The sequence below is a fragment of the Furipterus horrens genome, unplaced genomic scaffold (genome assembly GCF_987537825.1).
Source record: "Furipterus horrens unplaced genomic scaffold, mFurHor1.1.pri manual_scaffold_7, whole genome shotgun sequence".
In the NCBI taxonomy this organism is placed as follows: domain Eukaryota; kingdom Metazoa; phylum Chordata; class Mammalia; order Chiroptera; family Furipteridae; genus Furipterus; species Furipterus horrens.
In genome coordinates this window covers 31,524,421-31,542,649 of record NW_028327177.1, presented here as the reverse complement: position 1 = coordinate 31,542,649, position 18,229 = coordinate 31,524,421, and the positions used below count along the sequence as shown (strand labels likewise).

At 37.4% G+C, this 18,229-nt stretch overlaps 1 protein-coding gene across 1 annotated transcript in view; it reads left to right on the top strand.

Moving 5' to 3' along the window:
* Positions 1–581: 581 nt before the first annotated feature.
* The window catches only part of INTS8 (integrator complex subunit 8), a 57,808-nt gene continuing 40,160 nt past the window's right edge, over positions 582–18,229 (top strand). Inside the window, exons 1-10 of the mRNA XM_090283547.1 lie at positions 582–879; positions 2,215–2,389; positions 3,775–3,915; positions 4,242–4,313; positions 5,024–5,075; positions 5,977–6,159; positions 12,205–12,312; positions 13,808–13,963; positions 17,437–17,537; positions 17,967–18,108. Coding sequence (XP_090139673.1) covers positions 750–879; positions 2,215–2,389; positions 3,775–3,915; positions 4,242–4,313; positions 5,024–5,075; positions 5,977–6,159; positions 12,205–12,312; positions 13,808–13,963; positions 17,437–17,537; positions 17,967–18,108 — 1,260 coding nt within the window. The 5' untranslated portion in view covers positions 582–749. The remainder of the gene's footprint in view (positions 880–2,214; positions 2,390–3,774; positions 3,916–4,241; positions 4,314–5,023; positions 5,076–5,976; positions 6,160–12,204; positions 12,313–13,807; positions 13,964–17,436; positions 17,538–17,966; positions 18,109–18,229) is intronic.

Genomic DNA, 18,229 nt, shown 5'->3' with positions numbered 1-18,229 from the left:
AGTTTAATTAAATCCCTAACTAAGGAGCACCTGCAGGGCTGTCCTGGCCAAGCAACCGCTGATTTTCAGTCTCTGGAATTATATAAGCTTATAGCTGGGAACTTCCTTACAGGATTTGTCATATGCTGCTTTGTCAAACAAGACTAGGTTATTGAACTTGTCCCGAACTTTCTCTTTGGACCACTTCTTTTTGGTCTTGCCCCCAGAATTGTCCATTAGGTCTTTGTCTTTCTTGGTGGACTTTCCAGCATCTTTTATTGTTGTCCTTGGGCGGCAAAGTGAAACTCGAAGAGCATCTGCTACCACTGCTGCCTCGATAAGTTGTCCTGTCTTACAGTTTGAACATGCAGTGTTCACTGTCTTTTATGAAGACATCGTAGCTCATTGCAACCCTAAGTGAGTTAATGTTTCTTTCGCTAGCTGAGAAACTCCCAGAAAAAAGCGAAAGCACCAATTTCTCTCAATCATCTCCTTTGGGAACTCGGAGGAGGCGTGGTCTGTGGGCTGGTCCCGCCTTCTTTCTCTTTAGCTTGAACCGATTGGCGGTAGGCGCAGCAACGCAGGGAGACGGATCCAAGAGCTACAGCTGCAGCGGGTCTCCGCCGCCATTTTGGGTTGTGTGGGTTTGCGGGACGTTTGGAATACGGCCTTGCAGCCAGCGGTTCCGTGCATCACAGGCCCGGGGCCCGCGTCCGAGTGTCAGGTTGGAGCCCGGAAGCGTCCCTGGGGGTAGCGGCGGCGGGGGCAGGATGAGCGCGGAGGCGGCGGACCGGGAGGCAGCCACCTCCAGTCGGCCCTGCACCCCGCCGCAGACCTGCTGGTTCGAGTTCTTGCTGGAGGAGTCGCTGTTAGAGAAACATCTACGCAAGCCCTGCCCGGGTAAGTGCGGCGCCTGCAGCCCGAGAGGTTCGGGACGCAGTCACCGGCTCTGCCCGCCGGGCTTCCAGGACCCCGCGCCTCGAAGCTGCGGCTCGGGAGCCGCGGACGGGAGCCGAGCTCAAGCCGGGCACCCTCGCTAAGCGTCGTAGTGCGGGGCACTGCCGTGGCGGGCCCAATAAAAGCGCAAAACAGGCCCTTCGACCCCCACTTTATGGTCCTTTTGAGGTTTGGGCACCTGCGAGGTGGTCCTCAGATTGCTTGGGTTGGGGAGGCTGGCTCGTACACTTCTCCTTACAGAACCCCGACTGTGATAAATTTGGGGAGTTGGGGAGAAATCAACTGTTCTGGTGCTAATTCTGACGTTGATGAGTTGTGTCTTAGGTTCTCATTTAACTGTTTTGTTCCTCAAGGAGGGTATTTTACTGACTCTTAATTATATATTACAAAGTTGAGCTATAAATTAAAATGAGAAAAAATTTTGAAAACAGGAAATCCTTACAACTGCAAGGTGGTTATTGTATAGTGTTTATAATGATTAATATCCCAGTTAATGCGTGCTATTACAAAAGGAAGATTTCCAGGCATTTTTGGAAAGGTACTGGAGCGAAAAGGTAAGTTCCTTGAATAGGATTTTGCTGGTAAATTTCAGATCCAGATGTGGCTTGTTCAGTCTAATAGACTGGCTTTAACTGATGGAGACTACTGTGTGGGAAGTTAGTGTACTTTATATAAACTTGCGTAGTTTTACCACCTATATTATGTCCTTTTAATTCATTGCTTTGACAAACACTTAAGTGCTTTCTGGGTGCAGGCACTGTGCTTAATGCATAACATTATCTCATTGAATTCAGTCTCCATATACTGTGAGGTAAGTGGTATTATCTCCATTGTGCATTGATTGACACAGGTAGAGTTAATTTGCTGCCAGTCCCACCCATTCAGTTTTTAAAACAATAATTCTAATTTTTTCATCTCTTTCCTCTTATTGACCTTGGTATTTGCTGAACTGGAAATCTATAGCCATTCTGTTCTTACCAATAATTCTGATTGTTTCATCTCCTTCCTCTAATTGACCTTGGTATTTGTATTTGTTGAACTGGAAATCTATAAGGCATTCTGTCCAGTGCTTCTGCAGGAATCTGTTATCCCTTCTTCCTTACTACCCCTGCTGATCTTCCTTTTTTTCCCCAAGTACACTTCTTACAAATCATGTTCCTTAGTCATAACCACACAGTTGTTTGGGTTCTCTTTGTTGTCGTAAACCAATACAGTGAATCCTTTTGCATCTTCATAATTAAAACTTAGATTTTAAGTTTATTTTCTTTTGAATCCTAGATCCTACACCAGTTGAACTTATAGTTCAGTTTTTGGAACAGGCTTCCAAACCTTCAGTTAATGAACAAAACCAAGTCCAGCCTCCACCTGATAACAAGAGAAATCGCATTTTAAAACTACTCGCTCTTAAAGTTGCTGCACATTTGAAGTGGGACTTGGACATATTAGAGAAAAGGTATACAAGATTTAATGAAATTTATTGCTTTTAGTGACTGAAGCTGGGGAGATCTTGGCCAGGCTGAGGACGTTGGATCTCATTGTCCACTCAGCCTTTCACCCTCACCCAAAGGCCCTCAATAAAATGGTGTGATACCAAAAGAACAAATACATAATAAAAAGAAAAATTTATTTTGAAGTACTATTTAGATATCTTGGATTTCTATATATGCTTTTCTGTTTACCAGTCTTTAAAATGATTTTTCTCTATATGCTTGGTAAAATATGCAGGTATTTTTCAAAAGGCATAAGAAAGTATTTGATGAATTTAAATCATCTTTTAAAGTAAAAACTTTGTTAGCAATATTAAGACAGTTGATGATGATGATGATTTGATGTGGTGACTAGAGAAATTCTCACCTAAACAGTTTTCAATGTTTCAGTTTACCTTTACATATACTGTTTTGATCTCTTTTTTCCCCCACATAACAGAATATCATGAACATTTGCCCATTTTATATATTTTGAAGATAATTCTATTAATGTGGATAATTTATTAACTGTTTCTTCATTGACAGTCATTTTGTTTTCTAGTTTTTTACTGTTACACATCACAGAGCCTTAAATATCTTTGTCCTTAAATTTTATCTGAACTTTTATTCATATCTTAGTTTAGATTATTAAATTACTGGCTCAGCTAGTATAAACACTTTTGAGGCATATGTTACATATTGCCAGATTGCATTACAAGAGAGTTGTACTAGTTTATAACTCTCATTAGTAGTATTTAAACACTTTTTTTCACTGCTCATTCTCCAGCAATAAATACTAAAATTAGAATTTTTTAATCCAAAATCTATTAATAGACTCAAGAGACATAGCAACAGATAGCAGTATTTATAATAAAGTATGATGTTTATGCTTCAGTTGGAAAATTAAACATCAGTTAGATACCTGATGAGAAGCAGTTGAAAATTTTTTGGATGTGAAATTAATATTGTGAATATGTTAAGAGTTAATTTTGGGAAGCTCTATTCCGAAATACTTCGGGAAGAAATAATTTATTATTGGAAATTTGCTTCACAATAATATGGGAAGGAAGAAAGAGGGTAAGAGTAAAGATGAAACAAGATTGGCCATCAAAATTGTTGAAGCTGGATGATGGGCATATGGGAATTCATGTATTATTCTGTCTACTTTTGTATGTTTAAGTTGTTTTCATAATAAAAGTTTCTCAAGTCTTAAAATTTGATATTTTCATAAAATTGAGACATTAATAAAATGGTTCTGTAGATTCAGCCCTTTAGCAATGTAATTATTTTCAGTGAAGATACTGAATCGTATATTTTGTGCATCTTACACAGCTCATATGCAAATGTGTCCCTTTTGCTTCTTCCTTTTAAGTTTGTCTGTTCCAGTATTGAATATGCTGCTGAATGAACTGCTGTGTATCAGTAAAGTTCCTCCTGGGACAAAACATGTAGACATGGATCTGGCCACTTTACCTCCAACCACTGCCATGGCTATACTTCTCTACAATAGATGGTAAATTTTTTTCATAAACGTAACATGTTGGGGAGCCTCTGTTTAACTGTATTCTGGCTTTCAGGTGTGTACTTTTCAGGGGCTCCTTACACTCTGGAGCCCTCTCACAGGATCTTGGGAACAGTGACTAATTGAGAAAACTTGTGAATGCATAGATGAAAAGCATTCTGATAAAAAAAATATTGTGGATGACTTAGAAAGTTTTATTGCATGTTTAATCAAACTCCAGGTAATTTATAATATAAACCTTCTAAGGACTACTTGAAAAAATAATTGAAGTGACATTTATAATGCATTAAATTTTCTTTTTCTTGTGTTTTCTTCAGGGCAATTAGGACAATTGTTCAAAGTAGTTTTCCTGTCAAACAGGCAAAACCTGGACCTCCTCAGTTAAGTGTGTAAGTTGGCAGATATGACCCTTACCTGGAACTATTTTCATCATATTAAAAATACTTGCATGTTTTTAATAACCTCTGGGTACAGAAGGAGTAGAGCAAAAATCGGAGGGCCAAAGGTCTTCCTCAGAAACTGGGTTTGGAGGAGTTACAGGGTGAGAGAATCAGGCTGCATTCTGGATATTTAGAGTAGAGAGCTCTGAAAAAGAAGGCGAGTATTTTGTGAATTGTGCCTTTCATCTTAAGTATTAGCTGACTTTGAAAGTATGAAGATTTCTTTTCATTTTATTGCATTTACTTGGAAGATATATTGTGTGCAGGAGAAAATTATTTTAATATATTAAATATTTCAGAGTATAAAGTTTATTACAAAAGTTTGATCATATCTGGAATTTTAAACCTAATTTTTAAATTCCAGGTAGCAACTTACCCAATTTGGAGCCAGAGAGCATAGTTTCTAACTTGAAATAAATGATCTTTTCCTGCCAGTAAATTTTATTCCTAAATTGAAGGTTTTTTTGTTTTTATTTTAAGGCAAAGCAAATGAGAAAATAATGGTACATAGTGAACATTATTTAAATTGAGTTTTTGTTTTTTTAAACATAAAAAGAAATAGTAAAATTTTTTTTGTTTAAATTCAAGAATGGTGCTCTTAAATTTTGAATTTTCAGTCTTGAGTAATATTTGATACTCTGCAATCATTTCTCTTTTAGTATGAATCAGATGCAACAGGAGAAAGAGCTAACAGAAAATATTTTGAAAGTGGTGAGTATCAGCATCAGTTATACTTTAACATTTCTGGATAACATTTCTGCAACACATTTAAAGCATATTTAGATTCTTTTCTTAACCTTAGCTATACTAGAGTTGCCAAGGTCATGATGCAATGAGATTTAGGTTTTTACTGTTAGACCTTGGCTTGCAAATATTCTAACTTGTACAGATCTTTAATGTTAATGATAGAGTGCTTTACTCCCAATTCTGTTGTTGAATATCTCATGATACTTCAGCAGATATGAGAAATCACTCGGGCAGGTGATATCTTTATTTTTTTTATGTTTTCCAAAAATTCTACAATAAACATTACTTGTAGTTTTACTTTTGTAGTCAGAAAATACAGCAGTCATTTTTTAATCTAGTTCATGTAAAAGTAGAAATGTGGGAGTTTCTGTAATTTAAAAATGGCCTCTGTATTTACCATCTGCAGTGTGCCAGAGGTGCCACATAATGTGTGGGGGCTGGGCGAGGAGCAGGAAGATAAGGAACAATCTGCATCGATGTCAGACAGATATGTCGTAGTATTGTGAACGTGGAAACAAACCCTGCATTTATCTTTGTTATCTTTGCCTATTCAAATGGCTGGAGCATTGAAGCATACAAATTTTTCTTGAATAAATGAATTGAACATCAGATCTTAAAAGCACTTTTCTTGATTAACTTTGCTATAGAAAAAAGATAATCTTTACCAGTGTGTATTTTCTAATTTCACAGGAGGAACTTAAAAGTATTTTTTAAAATTTTAAGATAAGTTCAACAAATTTAATTGCACTCTTACTAGGTTAAAAAAATTTTTTAATAGCTTAGCACACTGTAAATATACTTTGGTTAATATAGTTCATTACTGCCATTGTTGTATTCTAATAATTTGTTTATTAAATTTTTATAGCTAAAAGAACAAGCTTCTGATTCTATTTTGGTACTAGAGGCAGCCCTTAAATTAAACAAGGATCTTTATGTCCACACAATGAGAACACTAGATCTTTTAGCCATGGAGCCAGGCATGGTAAATGGAGAAACTGAGAGTTCTACTGCTGGATTGAAAATCAAAACTGAGGAGATGCAGTGCCAGGTATTTATTTCAGTCTTTAATCAATGTGTGGTAAATTTTTGGAAAATCTTATAAGAGATTATCCTAGTACTTTTTTGTTGTTGATATTGAGAGGGAGGGAGGGAGAGAGCAAGGGTAGAGAGGGAGAGAGACAGGGAGGGGGAGGGAGGGAGAAGGAGGGAGAAAGAGGGAGAAACAAACACTGTTGTTCCACGCATTCATTGGTTGCTTCATGTGTAGGCCCTGACTAGGGGTGGAACCTGCAATGCTGACCTATCAGGATGATGCTCTCACCAGCTGAGCTACTTGGCCAGTGCTCATTCTAGTATTTTTAATTAGAATTTATTTCTTTTGTCTCTTTGATTTTCGACATAAGATGCTATTAAACTCTGTTTGCATTGCATTTATTTATTTATTTATTTATTGTTTTTTCTATTACAGTTTTCCCACTTTTTGCCTGACTGCTCCTCCCACCCCAACCACCCCTTCTCCCACAGTTCATCCCCACCCTGTTATCCTGCTGTCCATGTCCATGGGTCGTTTATACTAGTTCCTTGACTAGACCCTTCCCATCTTCCCTCCCCCCTCCTATCTCCCCTCCCTCCTGGTCACTTTCAGTCTGCTCCTTGTTTACTTACCTCTGGTTCTATTTTGCTCATTTGTTTGTGTTGTTCATTAGTGTCCTGTGTTAGGTGATATCATATGGTATTTATTTTTCGTTGCCTGGCTTATTTCATGAAGCATAATACTCTCCAGTCCCATCCATGTTGTCCCAAATGGTAGTTCCTTCTTTCTTTCTGCAAATGTACCACAATTTTTTAATCCCCTCATCTACGGATGGGCACTTAGGCTGTTTCCAGCACTTAGCTATTGTAAATAGCGCTGCTATGAATATAGAGGTGCATAGGTTCTTTTGAATTGGGGTTTCAGGATTCTACTGGTATAATCCTAGCAGTGGAATTGCTGGTTCAAAAGGCAGTTGCAGTTTTAGTTTTTTGAGGTAATTCCATACTGTTTTCCATAGTGGCTGCACCAGTCTGCATTCCCACCAGCAATGCACCAGGGTTCCCGTTTCTCCACATCCTCGCCAGCACTTGTTTGTTGATTTGTTGATGATGTGAGGTGGTATATCACTATGGCTTTAATTTACATCTCTCTGATGGCTAGTGATGTTGAGCGTTTTTTCATATGCTTTTGAACCCTCTGCATGTCTTCTTTAGAGAGGTGTTTGTTCAGGTCCTTTGCCCATTTTTTAATTAGATTGTCTTCTTGGTGTTGAGTCTTATAAATTCTTTATATATTTTGGAGATCAAACCCTCTCTGAGGTGTCATTGGCAAATATGTTTTCCCATATGGTTGGTTCCCTTTTCATCTTGGTGATGTTTTCTTGTGCTGAGCAGAAACTCTTTAGTTTGATGCAGTCCCATTTGTTTTGTCTTTCCTTTATTTCCTTTGCTCTAGGAGATATATTAGTGAAAATATTGCTACGTGGAATATCTGAAAATTTCCTGCCTATATTTTCCTCTAGGACTTTTATGGTGTCATGGCTTACATTTAAGTCTTTGATCCATCTTGAGTTTTTTTCTGGTATATGGTATAAGTTGGTTGTCTGGTTTTATATTTTCGCACATCCCTGTCTAGTTCTCCCAGCACCATTTGTTGAAGAGGCTCTTTTCACTCCATTTTATGTTCCTTCCCCTTTTGTCAAATATTAATTGTCCATATAGACCTGGGTTTATTTCTGGGCTCTCTGTTCTGTTCCATTGGTCTATATGTCTGTTCTTATGCCAGTAACAGACTGTTTTGATTACTGTGGCCTTGTAGTGTAGTTTGATATCAGGTATTGTGATTCCTCCTACTCTGTTCTTCCTCAAGATTGCTGCAGCTATTTAGGGTCTTTTTTGGTTCCATCTAAATTTTTGAAGTATTTGTCCTAGGTCTGTGAGATATGTCTTTGGTATTTTAATAGGAATTGCGTTGAATCTCGTAAGTTGCTTTGGGTAGTATGGTCATTTTAATGATGTTGATTCTTCCCATCCATGAACATGGTATATGCTTCCATTTATTTGTATCTTCTTTAATCTTTCTTCAGTATTATGTAGTTTTCCAAGTTAAGGTCTTTTACCTCCTTGGTTAAGTGTATTCCTAAGTACTTTTATTTATTTATTTATTTAAATGTGTTTTATTGATTACAGTGTTACATTTGTTCCAATTTCCCTTCCCTCTGCTCCCCTCCACCCGGTGGCCCCCCTCCCTCCCCTTGTCCCCCCCCTTTTAGTCCATGTCCATTGGCTGTACATATAGTTCTTCTCAACCTCTCTCTGTCTATTCCATTCCCTCCTACGATGTTTCTTAATTCCTATACCATCTCCCTCCCTCTCCCCCTTCCCCTTCCCTGCTGACCTCCCCCCAAAATGCTCCCCATACCTATAGTTCTTTTTCCACTTTCATTGCCTATTTAGTTTGCCTTTGTTTCAATTCCCTAGCTTCTGTTGTTGTTTCTTGTGATGCAGTTTTCATTTTAGTGTTCATAGTTTTGATCCTCCTTTTTCTAAACCAGTCCTTTTAACATCTCATATAACAGTGGTTTGGATCTAATGAACTCTTTCAGTTTTATTTTGTCCTGGAAACACTTTCTCTGCCCTTCTATTCTGAATGACAATTTCGCTGGATAGAGTAGTGGTGGTTGTAGGTTTTGGATTTTCATTACTTTGAATATTTCTTGCCAGTCCCTTCTTGCCTGCAGGGTCTCCCTTGAGAAGTCAGCTGATAGTCTAATTGGGACCCCTTTGTACATGATTCTTTTCTTCTCTCTTGCTGCTTTTAAGATTGTCTCTTTATCTTTAACTTTTGACATTTTGATTATAATGTGTCTTGGAGTGGTTCTCCCTGGGTCCCGTTGTTTTGGAACTCTCTGTGCTTCCTGGACCTGTAAGTCTATTTCCTTCCCCAAGTTTGGGAAGTTCTGCTTTATTATATTTTCACTTAATTTTTCAATTTCTAGTTCTTCTTCTTCGCCCTCTGGCAATCCGATAATCCGTATATTCGATCTCTTATAGCTGTCCCAGAGGTTTCTGATCCTCTCATCATTTTCCTTGCTTCCCGTTTCCTCTCTCTGCACTGGTTGACTGTTTGTTCCTTCTCTGTGTTCTGGTTTGTTGATTTGAACTCTGGATTTTATTTCCTCACCATCTGTCTCATATGAGGTTTTGTTCCTTTCAGTATGAGTGTTTTTCAATTCTTTCTCATCTTTTTCCAGATCTTTTGTTAATTCTGTAAGCCACCTGATAACAATGGCCCTGAACTGAGCCTCTGACAGGTTTCTTATTTGTTCATCTGTTAGGTTCTTCATCTGTTGCCTGGTGAGCTGTGCCACCGGGATTTCTATAGTTGTCTGCCTCATTTTGACAGATGCGTTTTGTTTTCTTGGGCCGGCTGTCCGGGGCAGTGCCTGTGTACTCGTCACAACCCAGAGACCGGCGGCGATCCGCAACCTTTTTCGCCGCGTTGTGGCCCTTTGTCGTCACAACCCAGCGACCGGCGGTGGTCCAGCAACCTTTCTTGCTGCGCTGTCGCACTTTGTCGTCACTGCCCAGTGACCAGTGGCGATCCGCAATCTATTTCGCAGCGCTGTGGCGTTTTGTGTGGGGGCGGGGGTCCAAGATGGATTCCTGCAGCTAATTCGCTAGGAGACCAGGATCCGTCCTCCCGCCCTCTAGGCCTCACCGTTTGAGGCGATGTGGTGGCTGCTTTTCCCAGAGTTGGGGTTGCAAGCTGCCGGGGTTAGACTGCAGCTGAGATTGCTCTCCCTGCCGCTGTCCCTGGTGCTACCGCAAGCAGCTCTGCCCCCTTTTGCTCTTCTTTCCTACCCAAAGGGCGCCGCTGGTTTATAACTCTGTATGTTGGCCTTCTGTGTTGTTTTATTTTCTGTAATTTCTAGTTATCTTTTGTTTTGAAGTAGTTGTATTCCTCTCTAGTTGTAGAGGGGGACCGAACGTGTCTGTCTAAGCCTCCATCTTGGCCGGAAGTCCCAGTACTTTTATTTTGTTGCTGTAGTTAAATGGGATTTTTTTTCTAGTTTTTATCTCTGATATTTTATTGTTGGTGTACAGAAATGCCTTCGATTTCTGAATATTGACTTTGTACCCTGCTATTTTGCCAAATTCACTTATAAGTTCGAGTAGTTTTTTGGTGGAGTCTATAGGATTTTCTATGTACACTATCTTATCATCTGCATAATGACAGTTCTACTTCCTCTTTTCCAATTTGGATACCTTTTATTTCTCTTTCTTGTCTGATTGCTGTGGCTAGAACTTCCAAGACTATGTTGAATAGGAGTGGAGAGAGTGGACATCCTTGTCTTGCTCCTAATCTTAGGGGCAATTGCATTGCATTTAATTAATTACTTTTATTTTTTAACAAGGTTACTTTATTTTATTTTATTTTATTTATCTATTTTTGTAGAGAGGGTAAAGGAGAAAGAGAGAGAGAATCATCAATGTGCAGTTGCCTCTCACGTGCCCCAAACTGGGGACCTGGCATGCAACCTAGTCACGTCCCTGACTGGGAATCGAACCAACGACACTTGGTTCACAGGCCGACCCTCAGTCCACTGAGCCACAGTAGCCAGGGCTGCATTGCATTTAATTTGTAGATTTTGTAAGATTTCACTTGAATTTTTTTAAAAGAAGTGCAACATAAACTTCATTTGATCTTTAGTTTCCCAGTTGTATTTAGGATGCAGCGTAAATTCTGAGAACGTAGTAAATACATAATGGATTTACAGTTTATTCATAATATTAGAAAGCTAATCAGTACCACACTCCCCAATTAAAGCCCATCTCATTTTGCTAGACTTTAAAGAATGTAGGCCTTTAGCAGAAATATTTAGTGTTTCAAGGATTGTGAGGTTGTATACCTTCTTTAATGGGACCATAACTTCCTTTGACAATTTTCAGTTGATTGTTGTTAGATGTTATTTTATTTATTCATGTTTTCTTTTCCCTTGTTAGAGTGTCATCACTTTGAGGTCTCTTAAAATATATTTTGCATCTTCCTTGCTTTCTTCGCACAGTACTTTGTAATAGAAATTTAAGAATATCTGATGATTGCCTAAAGAGGGCCACTAGGATAGTGTTTTATTTTCTGTATAATTTTGTCCTCTTCTTGTGAGTTGGCATGGCTTCTTTAATCAGTGTTTTCCATTCCTGAAAGGGGCAGAAGTAGCCATGACAGTGTTGAGAGAGAGAAAGAAGAGAGGGAAAGAAATATCTATGTGATAGAAATATTGATCAGTTGCCTCCTGTACGCATCCTGATGGTTTGATGCCCTGCAACCCTCTGGTGTATGGGATGATGTTTCAGTCACTTGAGCCATCCAGCCAGGGCTATTGAATACTTCTTAACTACAGAATTTAAACTCATTTTAATGGCCAGTTAGCTAGTATAGTAATACTTGAAAATATCTTTTGAAATCTCATACTCTGTCTTTGCCTGGTTTCCTGAAAATGGGGAATTATATGTAACTGTAATACATATGCATGTTATAGTTACATATAATGTGTGTGTAAACCTTCCCCCTCCCATATATATATATATATTTTTTCCTTTAGCACCCCTTTACCCCAGAAGGGAAGAAGGGAATGAAAAATAGCCAAACATTTAGTGCGGACTAAATAATGCAAACCTCTATTCTAGAGGCTGAGAAGCATTGATTCTGATTTGTTGAGCAGGACAGAATAATGGCTGCAGTGTATCTCGTTTGACCAATTGTGGCTCTCATCCTGACTGCTTGCCTCCCTTGCCCCTTTTGTTTTTCAAGCCTGATTCTTTGACCATATCAATAATTCTGTAGGCCACCTGAAATCTTATCAGTAAATCTGTTTTCTGCTTCATCAGAGCCTGTTTCCAATGTAACCAAGATCATTGATTGTTTCACTGCTCATTGAAATGTTGTTTTTCCTGTATATGTACCTGTGTTTTGCTGAGACAAAGATAATGTTGGGTTTTGTCAACTTCTAAGTACATGTAAAATTACTAAGCCAAGCGGTCTTCATTACCATTTTAGGTGTGTTATGATTTGGGTGCAGCATACTTCCAGCAAGGCTCTACAAATTCAGCTGTTTATGAAAAAGCCAGAGAAAAATTTTTTAGAACCAAAGAACTAATTGCAGAGGTAAATATGGTCATAATAGGCACATAATATCAATCCTTTACAACATCTGTACATTTTGTTGGCTTTACTATTTTTTATAAACAGTAAGTGTATTGTAGGAGTAACCCTGCAAAGTTCAAAAAAGTACTGAAAACATTAAAAAAAAAATCTTTACTCCCACTGCCTAGAAATAACCCTTTTTACAATTTTAGCTTATTTTCTTATGGCTTTTATTCTTTCTATATGTTTTTATACAGTAAGCTCATTTTATGTATACACACACACTGTTTCGTATCTTGCTTAAATCTTTGAATAGGCATTTAAAATGTATTCTGTGATTTGTCTGATTTCCCTCATGTTTGGGCATTTAGGTTGTTTACTGGTTTTATTTATAATAAAGCTGCAATATTTATATTTCCAAGCTTAAATTATTCTTTGGATTTTAGATACTTTTGCATTAAATGTCTACAGGTAGAATTGCCATTTCCAGTGTTTATTAGTTTTTTAAAGGCTGTAAACCAAATTTCTCTGCCAAGTGCCTTTCTCAGAGGGTACTCTTATCAGCAGTTTTATTTTAATTGCTTATTCAATGGGTCAAATCTAGTATCTTTAAAAATTTTGTGTTTTTTTAATTCTTAAAAAGGATAAACTTTTTAAAAGTGTTTCTCATTTGCATTTTTCTTCTATATGGTTCAGACAACTGAAATTTAAAGTGTATAAGTTTTTGTAGGCCTGGTGCCTAGAAAAAAATCCCACTTTAGTCTCCTTTCCTCACCAGAGAAAAAAATTTAAATGCGCTAGAGATTTACTTTTAATCTATTCTGGATGCATTGGGAATCCTCATTTTTACATTGCCTGGGTAACTCATCAGATTTCTAATTTTATGGCATTTGAAGTAGAGTAATTTAAAACTTGAATTTTTACAAAATGTGTCTTTAAAACAATTTTTCTATTTTGGCAGAAGCATTCCTATTCTTTCCAGTTGCGTAAAGACTGAGTTTTCTTTGTTCTCCCTCTATAAATCTCTGCCGAGTATATGTAATTTTTAAATATTTTAAGCTTGTTTTATAATAGTGTTCACTCTTTGTTAATCAATTTCTTAATTGTCATACCTACTTAAAGTGATGATAATGTCTACCTTTTGTATGTTGGCCTGAAAGCTCTAAACCACGAGTCAGCAAACATTTTTGTAAAGCGCCAGATGGCAGATATTTTAGCTTTGTGTACCTTACACAGTTTTTGTTGCATATTCTCATTTGTTGCTGTTGTTTTTCCTCTATGCCCCTAAGAATCATTTGTAACTGAAGGGCTGTACAAAGACAGGCCACAGGCTGCATTGGCCTGTGAGCAAGTTTTGCTGAGGTCTAGTCTAGAACTTTTAACATTCACATTTTTCATGTTTCCTCCAACACTGAATTTTTCTTTAGCGTTTTCTTGTAGTTCAAACACTAAGTGGGTGTTAGACTGTTGTTTCTATTACAATGATGTATAATGATATATACCTTTTACTTTACAGATAGGTTCATTATCTCTTCATTGTACCATAGATGAGAAGCGGTTAGCTGGATATTGTCAAGCATGTGATGTTCTCGTATCTTCTTCTGATAGTACGTCTCAACAGTCAACTCCATATAGTCAAGTCCATATTTGTTTGAGATCTGGCAACTATCAGGTAAGACTTAGGATTGGTATGCAGTAGTATAGTTGAAAAGTTTTGAAAGCCAGACAAAACTGAGTTTGAATCCCAGCGCTATCATTTGCCAATTAAGTGATTTGTGGAGAGTCAAACTGTGAGATTGGCCTATAAAACAGTGGTAATAATTATCTCATTTCATAAGCAAGATTCTTGTGAGAATCAAGTGAGAAGTTACAGTTTATAACTAGCACTATATAGATGTTGACTCTTTATTATTGATATTATTCTTTTTTGAAGATAGAGTTTGCCCATTGTAAGTAAATTTTTAAGAAAATTTATAAGCAGAACTTTTAACTTTTAAAATTATAGTTAGGAAACTTAGTTTATGGAGGCTGAAGATTTTTAAAAAATTTTCAGTTACAGTTGACAGTCAATACTGTATTAGTTTCTGCTGTACAGCACAATGGTTATATAATTGTATAACTTACAAAGTGATTCCCCCAATAAATCTTGCACTCACCTGTCATCATGTACATTTATTACAATATTATTGACTATATTCCTTAAGCTATACTTTATACCCCCATAACTATTTTGTAACTATTAATCTGTACTTAATCCCTTAACCTTTGTCACCTACTCCTCTAGCTCCCCTCCCTTCTGGCAACCATCAGTTTGTTTTCTGCATCTATGAGTTTGCTTCTGTCTTGCGTTGTTTATTTTGTTTATTAGATTCCACATATAAGTGAGATCATATGGTATTTGTCTTTCCCTGTCTGACTTATTTCACTTAGCACAATACTCTCTATATAAAGGCTAAAGTTTTGTTTGATTTTAAAGCATAATCTTGTATTCTGGCCATATTAGTCACTGCAAATATTAAGACTGAAGGAGAGCCCTGGCTGGTATGGCTCAGTGGATTGAGTGCTGACCTGTGAACCAAGGTGTCACTGGTTTGATTCCCAGTCAGGGCACGTGCCTGGGTTGCAGGCCACATCCCCATTTGGGGGCACGTGAAATGCAACCACACATTGGTATTTCTTTCCCTCCTTTTTCCCTCCCTTCCCCTCTGTCTAAAAATAAATAATTAAAAAAAAAAAAAGACTGAAGGAGAAAGTGAGCAGAACAGTTTTGATAGGTTTGAATGGTATGTTACAGAGCCCACTTTGCCAATGAACCAGGTCATCATTTCAGTTTTACTCATGAAAAGGGCTTAAAGTAGTCTGTTGAGATTTTTATTGCCCCCTGTGGGTATATAGCTTTAGTTTTGTAATGAAAATTACTGGGAATTAGAATTTGTACTTTTTAAACCTTTATTGGAAAGCCTTTATTCTAGAAAGTGAACAGGGCCTTTAATTCAAAACAGGAGTCATGAAATGAATTAGCTATAGCATACCTTTAGTTGTGTGTCTCCTAATGGGCTTTAGCCCAGCTTTTTAGTTCACTCTTCTTAACTAGAGTTATTTTTTCTTGTCACAAAAAATAGAAGATGATAGGGACAAGTACTTGCTCACCCTTCCTCTGGCACCTTGTAAAAAAATTCTGCTCTGCCCTAGGGAGGAAAATGAAACTTTCTAGAGGATGAACTGTAGATGCAGGTGAATTTAATAAAGACTGGAGATCATTCAATTGCATATACCTACTGAGGCTTATGGAGGGCAGGGATCAATTATGGTTAAGATAGAGAATCTTTAAGAAGCTCCCTGGAGTAAGACCTGTGCAAATAAGAACTTAGAAATATTACTCATAGATAGACATGTATTACTGTGAATAAAACAAAGTGCCAAAATATGTAAATCTGAAACAAGTGTAATTGGGTAGCTACGAAGGGGAAAATAGTGATTTTGTTGTAACTGAAATTTATCACTTTAGTTACGCATGCAGGAATATCTTAGAAATTACACCTAGCCTTTTTGTATTTGAATAGGATTCTGTAGATGAACTACCCATTTTTTGTTTTGTGCTGATGAAATACAGTAGTTCAACAGCTGTAGCAAATGTGCCTTCTCGTGTTTGGCAAGAACTGCTTTGCCCTGTGTAACCCTCCCTTGCTCACGTTTGGCTTTGGAGGTGGAACAGTGGTTGCCATTTAGTTTTGAAACCACTTCTGTCAGTTCTGTTGTGGTAACAGCTGATCAGCTTAAACTGTTTCTAAAAGCATCTTTCCCATCTCCTCACACTGTCACCCCTTCTTTCTCTTCCATAGTCTGTATGTAATAATGTGGGTATTTTCTGTAATTCAGTAAATAATATATTTTAAACCATTTTAATTTACAGTATTCCCTCACTTACCATGGGTATTATGTTCTAGACCCCCCGCGAAGTAGGAACCTTACATTTATTCTACACTCTTAAACCCATGTAACTTTTAACAACATACGTATACAGTACCGCAAAATCCTGCGATATAGTGAAAAATTCGCGATAAGTAATTAAATATAATACTTAAAAAAATCCTGTGATACAGTGAGGCTGTGATAAGTGAACCACGATATAGAGAGGGAGGGACTACTGTATTAGGGTTGTTTTTTAGCATGTTGTTTTTCCAGCAAAATTATTTTAAATTAATTGTTTTAATATTTTAAAAAGTTTGTTATATGAACTTGTGTTTAAAGTGAATGAGGTGAATTTTTAAAAACTTCTAATAACGTAGCTGCATTGCCTCCTACTGATGGGTTCTTTTCTCATCTCTCATTTTTGGTCCATGACCTTTAAGTGAAAAAAAGGTGGGAGAGGGAGCAACTGAGATTTTGCTCCCCAGCATATGTTGTCAGTTTGCTCAAATAACTCTTACATAATTCTCATTCATAAATAAATAAATATCTGAAGATGGAGGGAGTGCTATTTTTATCTTTAATTTTAAAATTTTAGGAAGAGATTTTTCTAGTAAGATTATTTTCATTCTCATCTGAGGATGTGCATATTGATTTTATTTTTTTAATAGAATATTTTAAAAAACTATTTATTTTTAGAGAGAGGGGAAGGGAGGCGAAGGAGAGGGAAAGAAACATTAATGTGTGGTTACCTCTCGCGTGCCCCCAACTGGCCTGTAACTGAGGCATGTACCCTGACTGGGAATTGGACTGGTGATCCTTTGGTTGACAGGCTGGCACTCAATTCACTGAGCCACAATAGCCAGGGCAGATTTTAGAGAGAGGGGAAGGGAGGGACAGAGAGAGAAACATTGATGAGAGAGAGAAACATCAGTTGGTTGCCTCTTGTACGCACCCTGCCTGGGGATCAAACCTGCAACCTAGGTATATGCCCTGAAAGGGAACGGAACCCACGACTTTGTGGTGTATGGGACAGTGCTTCAACCAACTGAGCTATACTGGTCAGGGCTCTAGTAAAATATTTTTATGATTTTTCTTCAATGTGTGTGTGTATTATAGAAAGATATCTATTAAAAATTTATTTTTAAACGTATTTTAATTTTGGGAGGAGAAAGACTTGTTTAAAGAAATTTTGTCATGATTTTTGAAATGGATGCAATTTTGTCTGTGTTCTAGGAGGTAATAAAGATTTTCATTGAAGATAACTTAACCTTCAGTTTACCTGTCCAGTTCCGACAGTCAGTACTAAGAGAACTTTTTCAGAAAGCTCAACAGGGGTAAGTAAATCAAAGAATTCTTGAATTTTTCAGTAAAAGGGCAAGTGTGCATCTCAGGTCTGTCAAAAATACATCTCCAAATTACCTATAAGTCTTAAGACAACACTTTCACTTTGTTGTTATACAGAAATTAACATAGAGCAGCCACTTCAGTTTCTTCTAACCTATATTAAAAGCACTTGGGGAAAATTATACATAGCAGAATTCAATTCTGTTACCTAATTTGTATAACTAAATTGTCCCTTAATAAGTTCAAAACCTTTCTGTTCTGCTTTTCCCTTCCTGACTTGGGTATTTACTTAGTGTCCCTGAGTATCCTAAAATCTCAACCTCTCTAGAATACATGGCTCATTCTTGGGAATTTAGTTTTGTAATATATACCTTTTATAATTTAAAAAATATTAGTGGATCTACTTTTGTATTCTACAGAAATGAAGCTCTAGATGAAATCTGTTTTAAAGTCTGTGCCTGTAACACAGTTCGTGATATATTGGAAGGTAGAACAATTAGTATTCAATTTAACCAGCTATTTCTTAGACCTAATAAAGAGAAAATAGACTTTCTTCTTGAGGTAAGACATTATATCCTCTTTTGACTTATAATTTTGCTTTAAGTTTCCAATGATGTCTTAGTTGCCAAATCCAATGCCCTCTTCTCTGTCTTCATCTGACCTGCCTTGCTGGCTGATAATT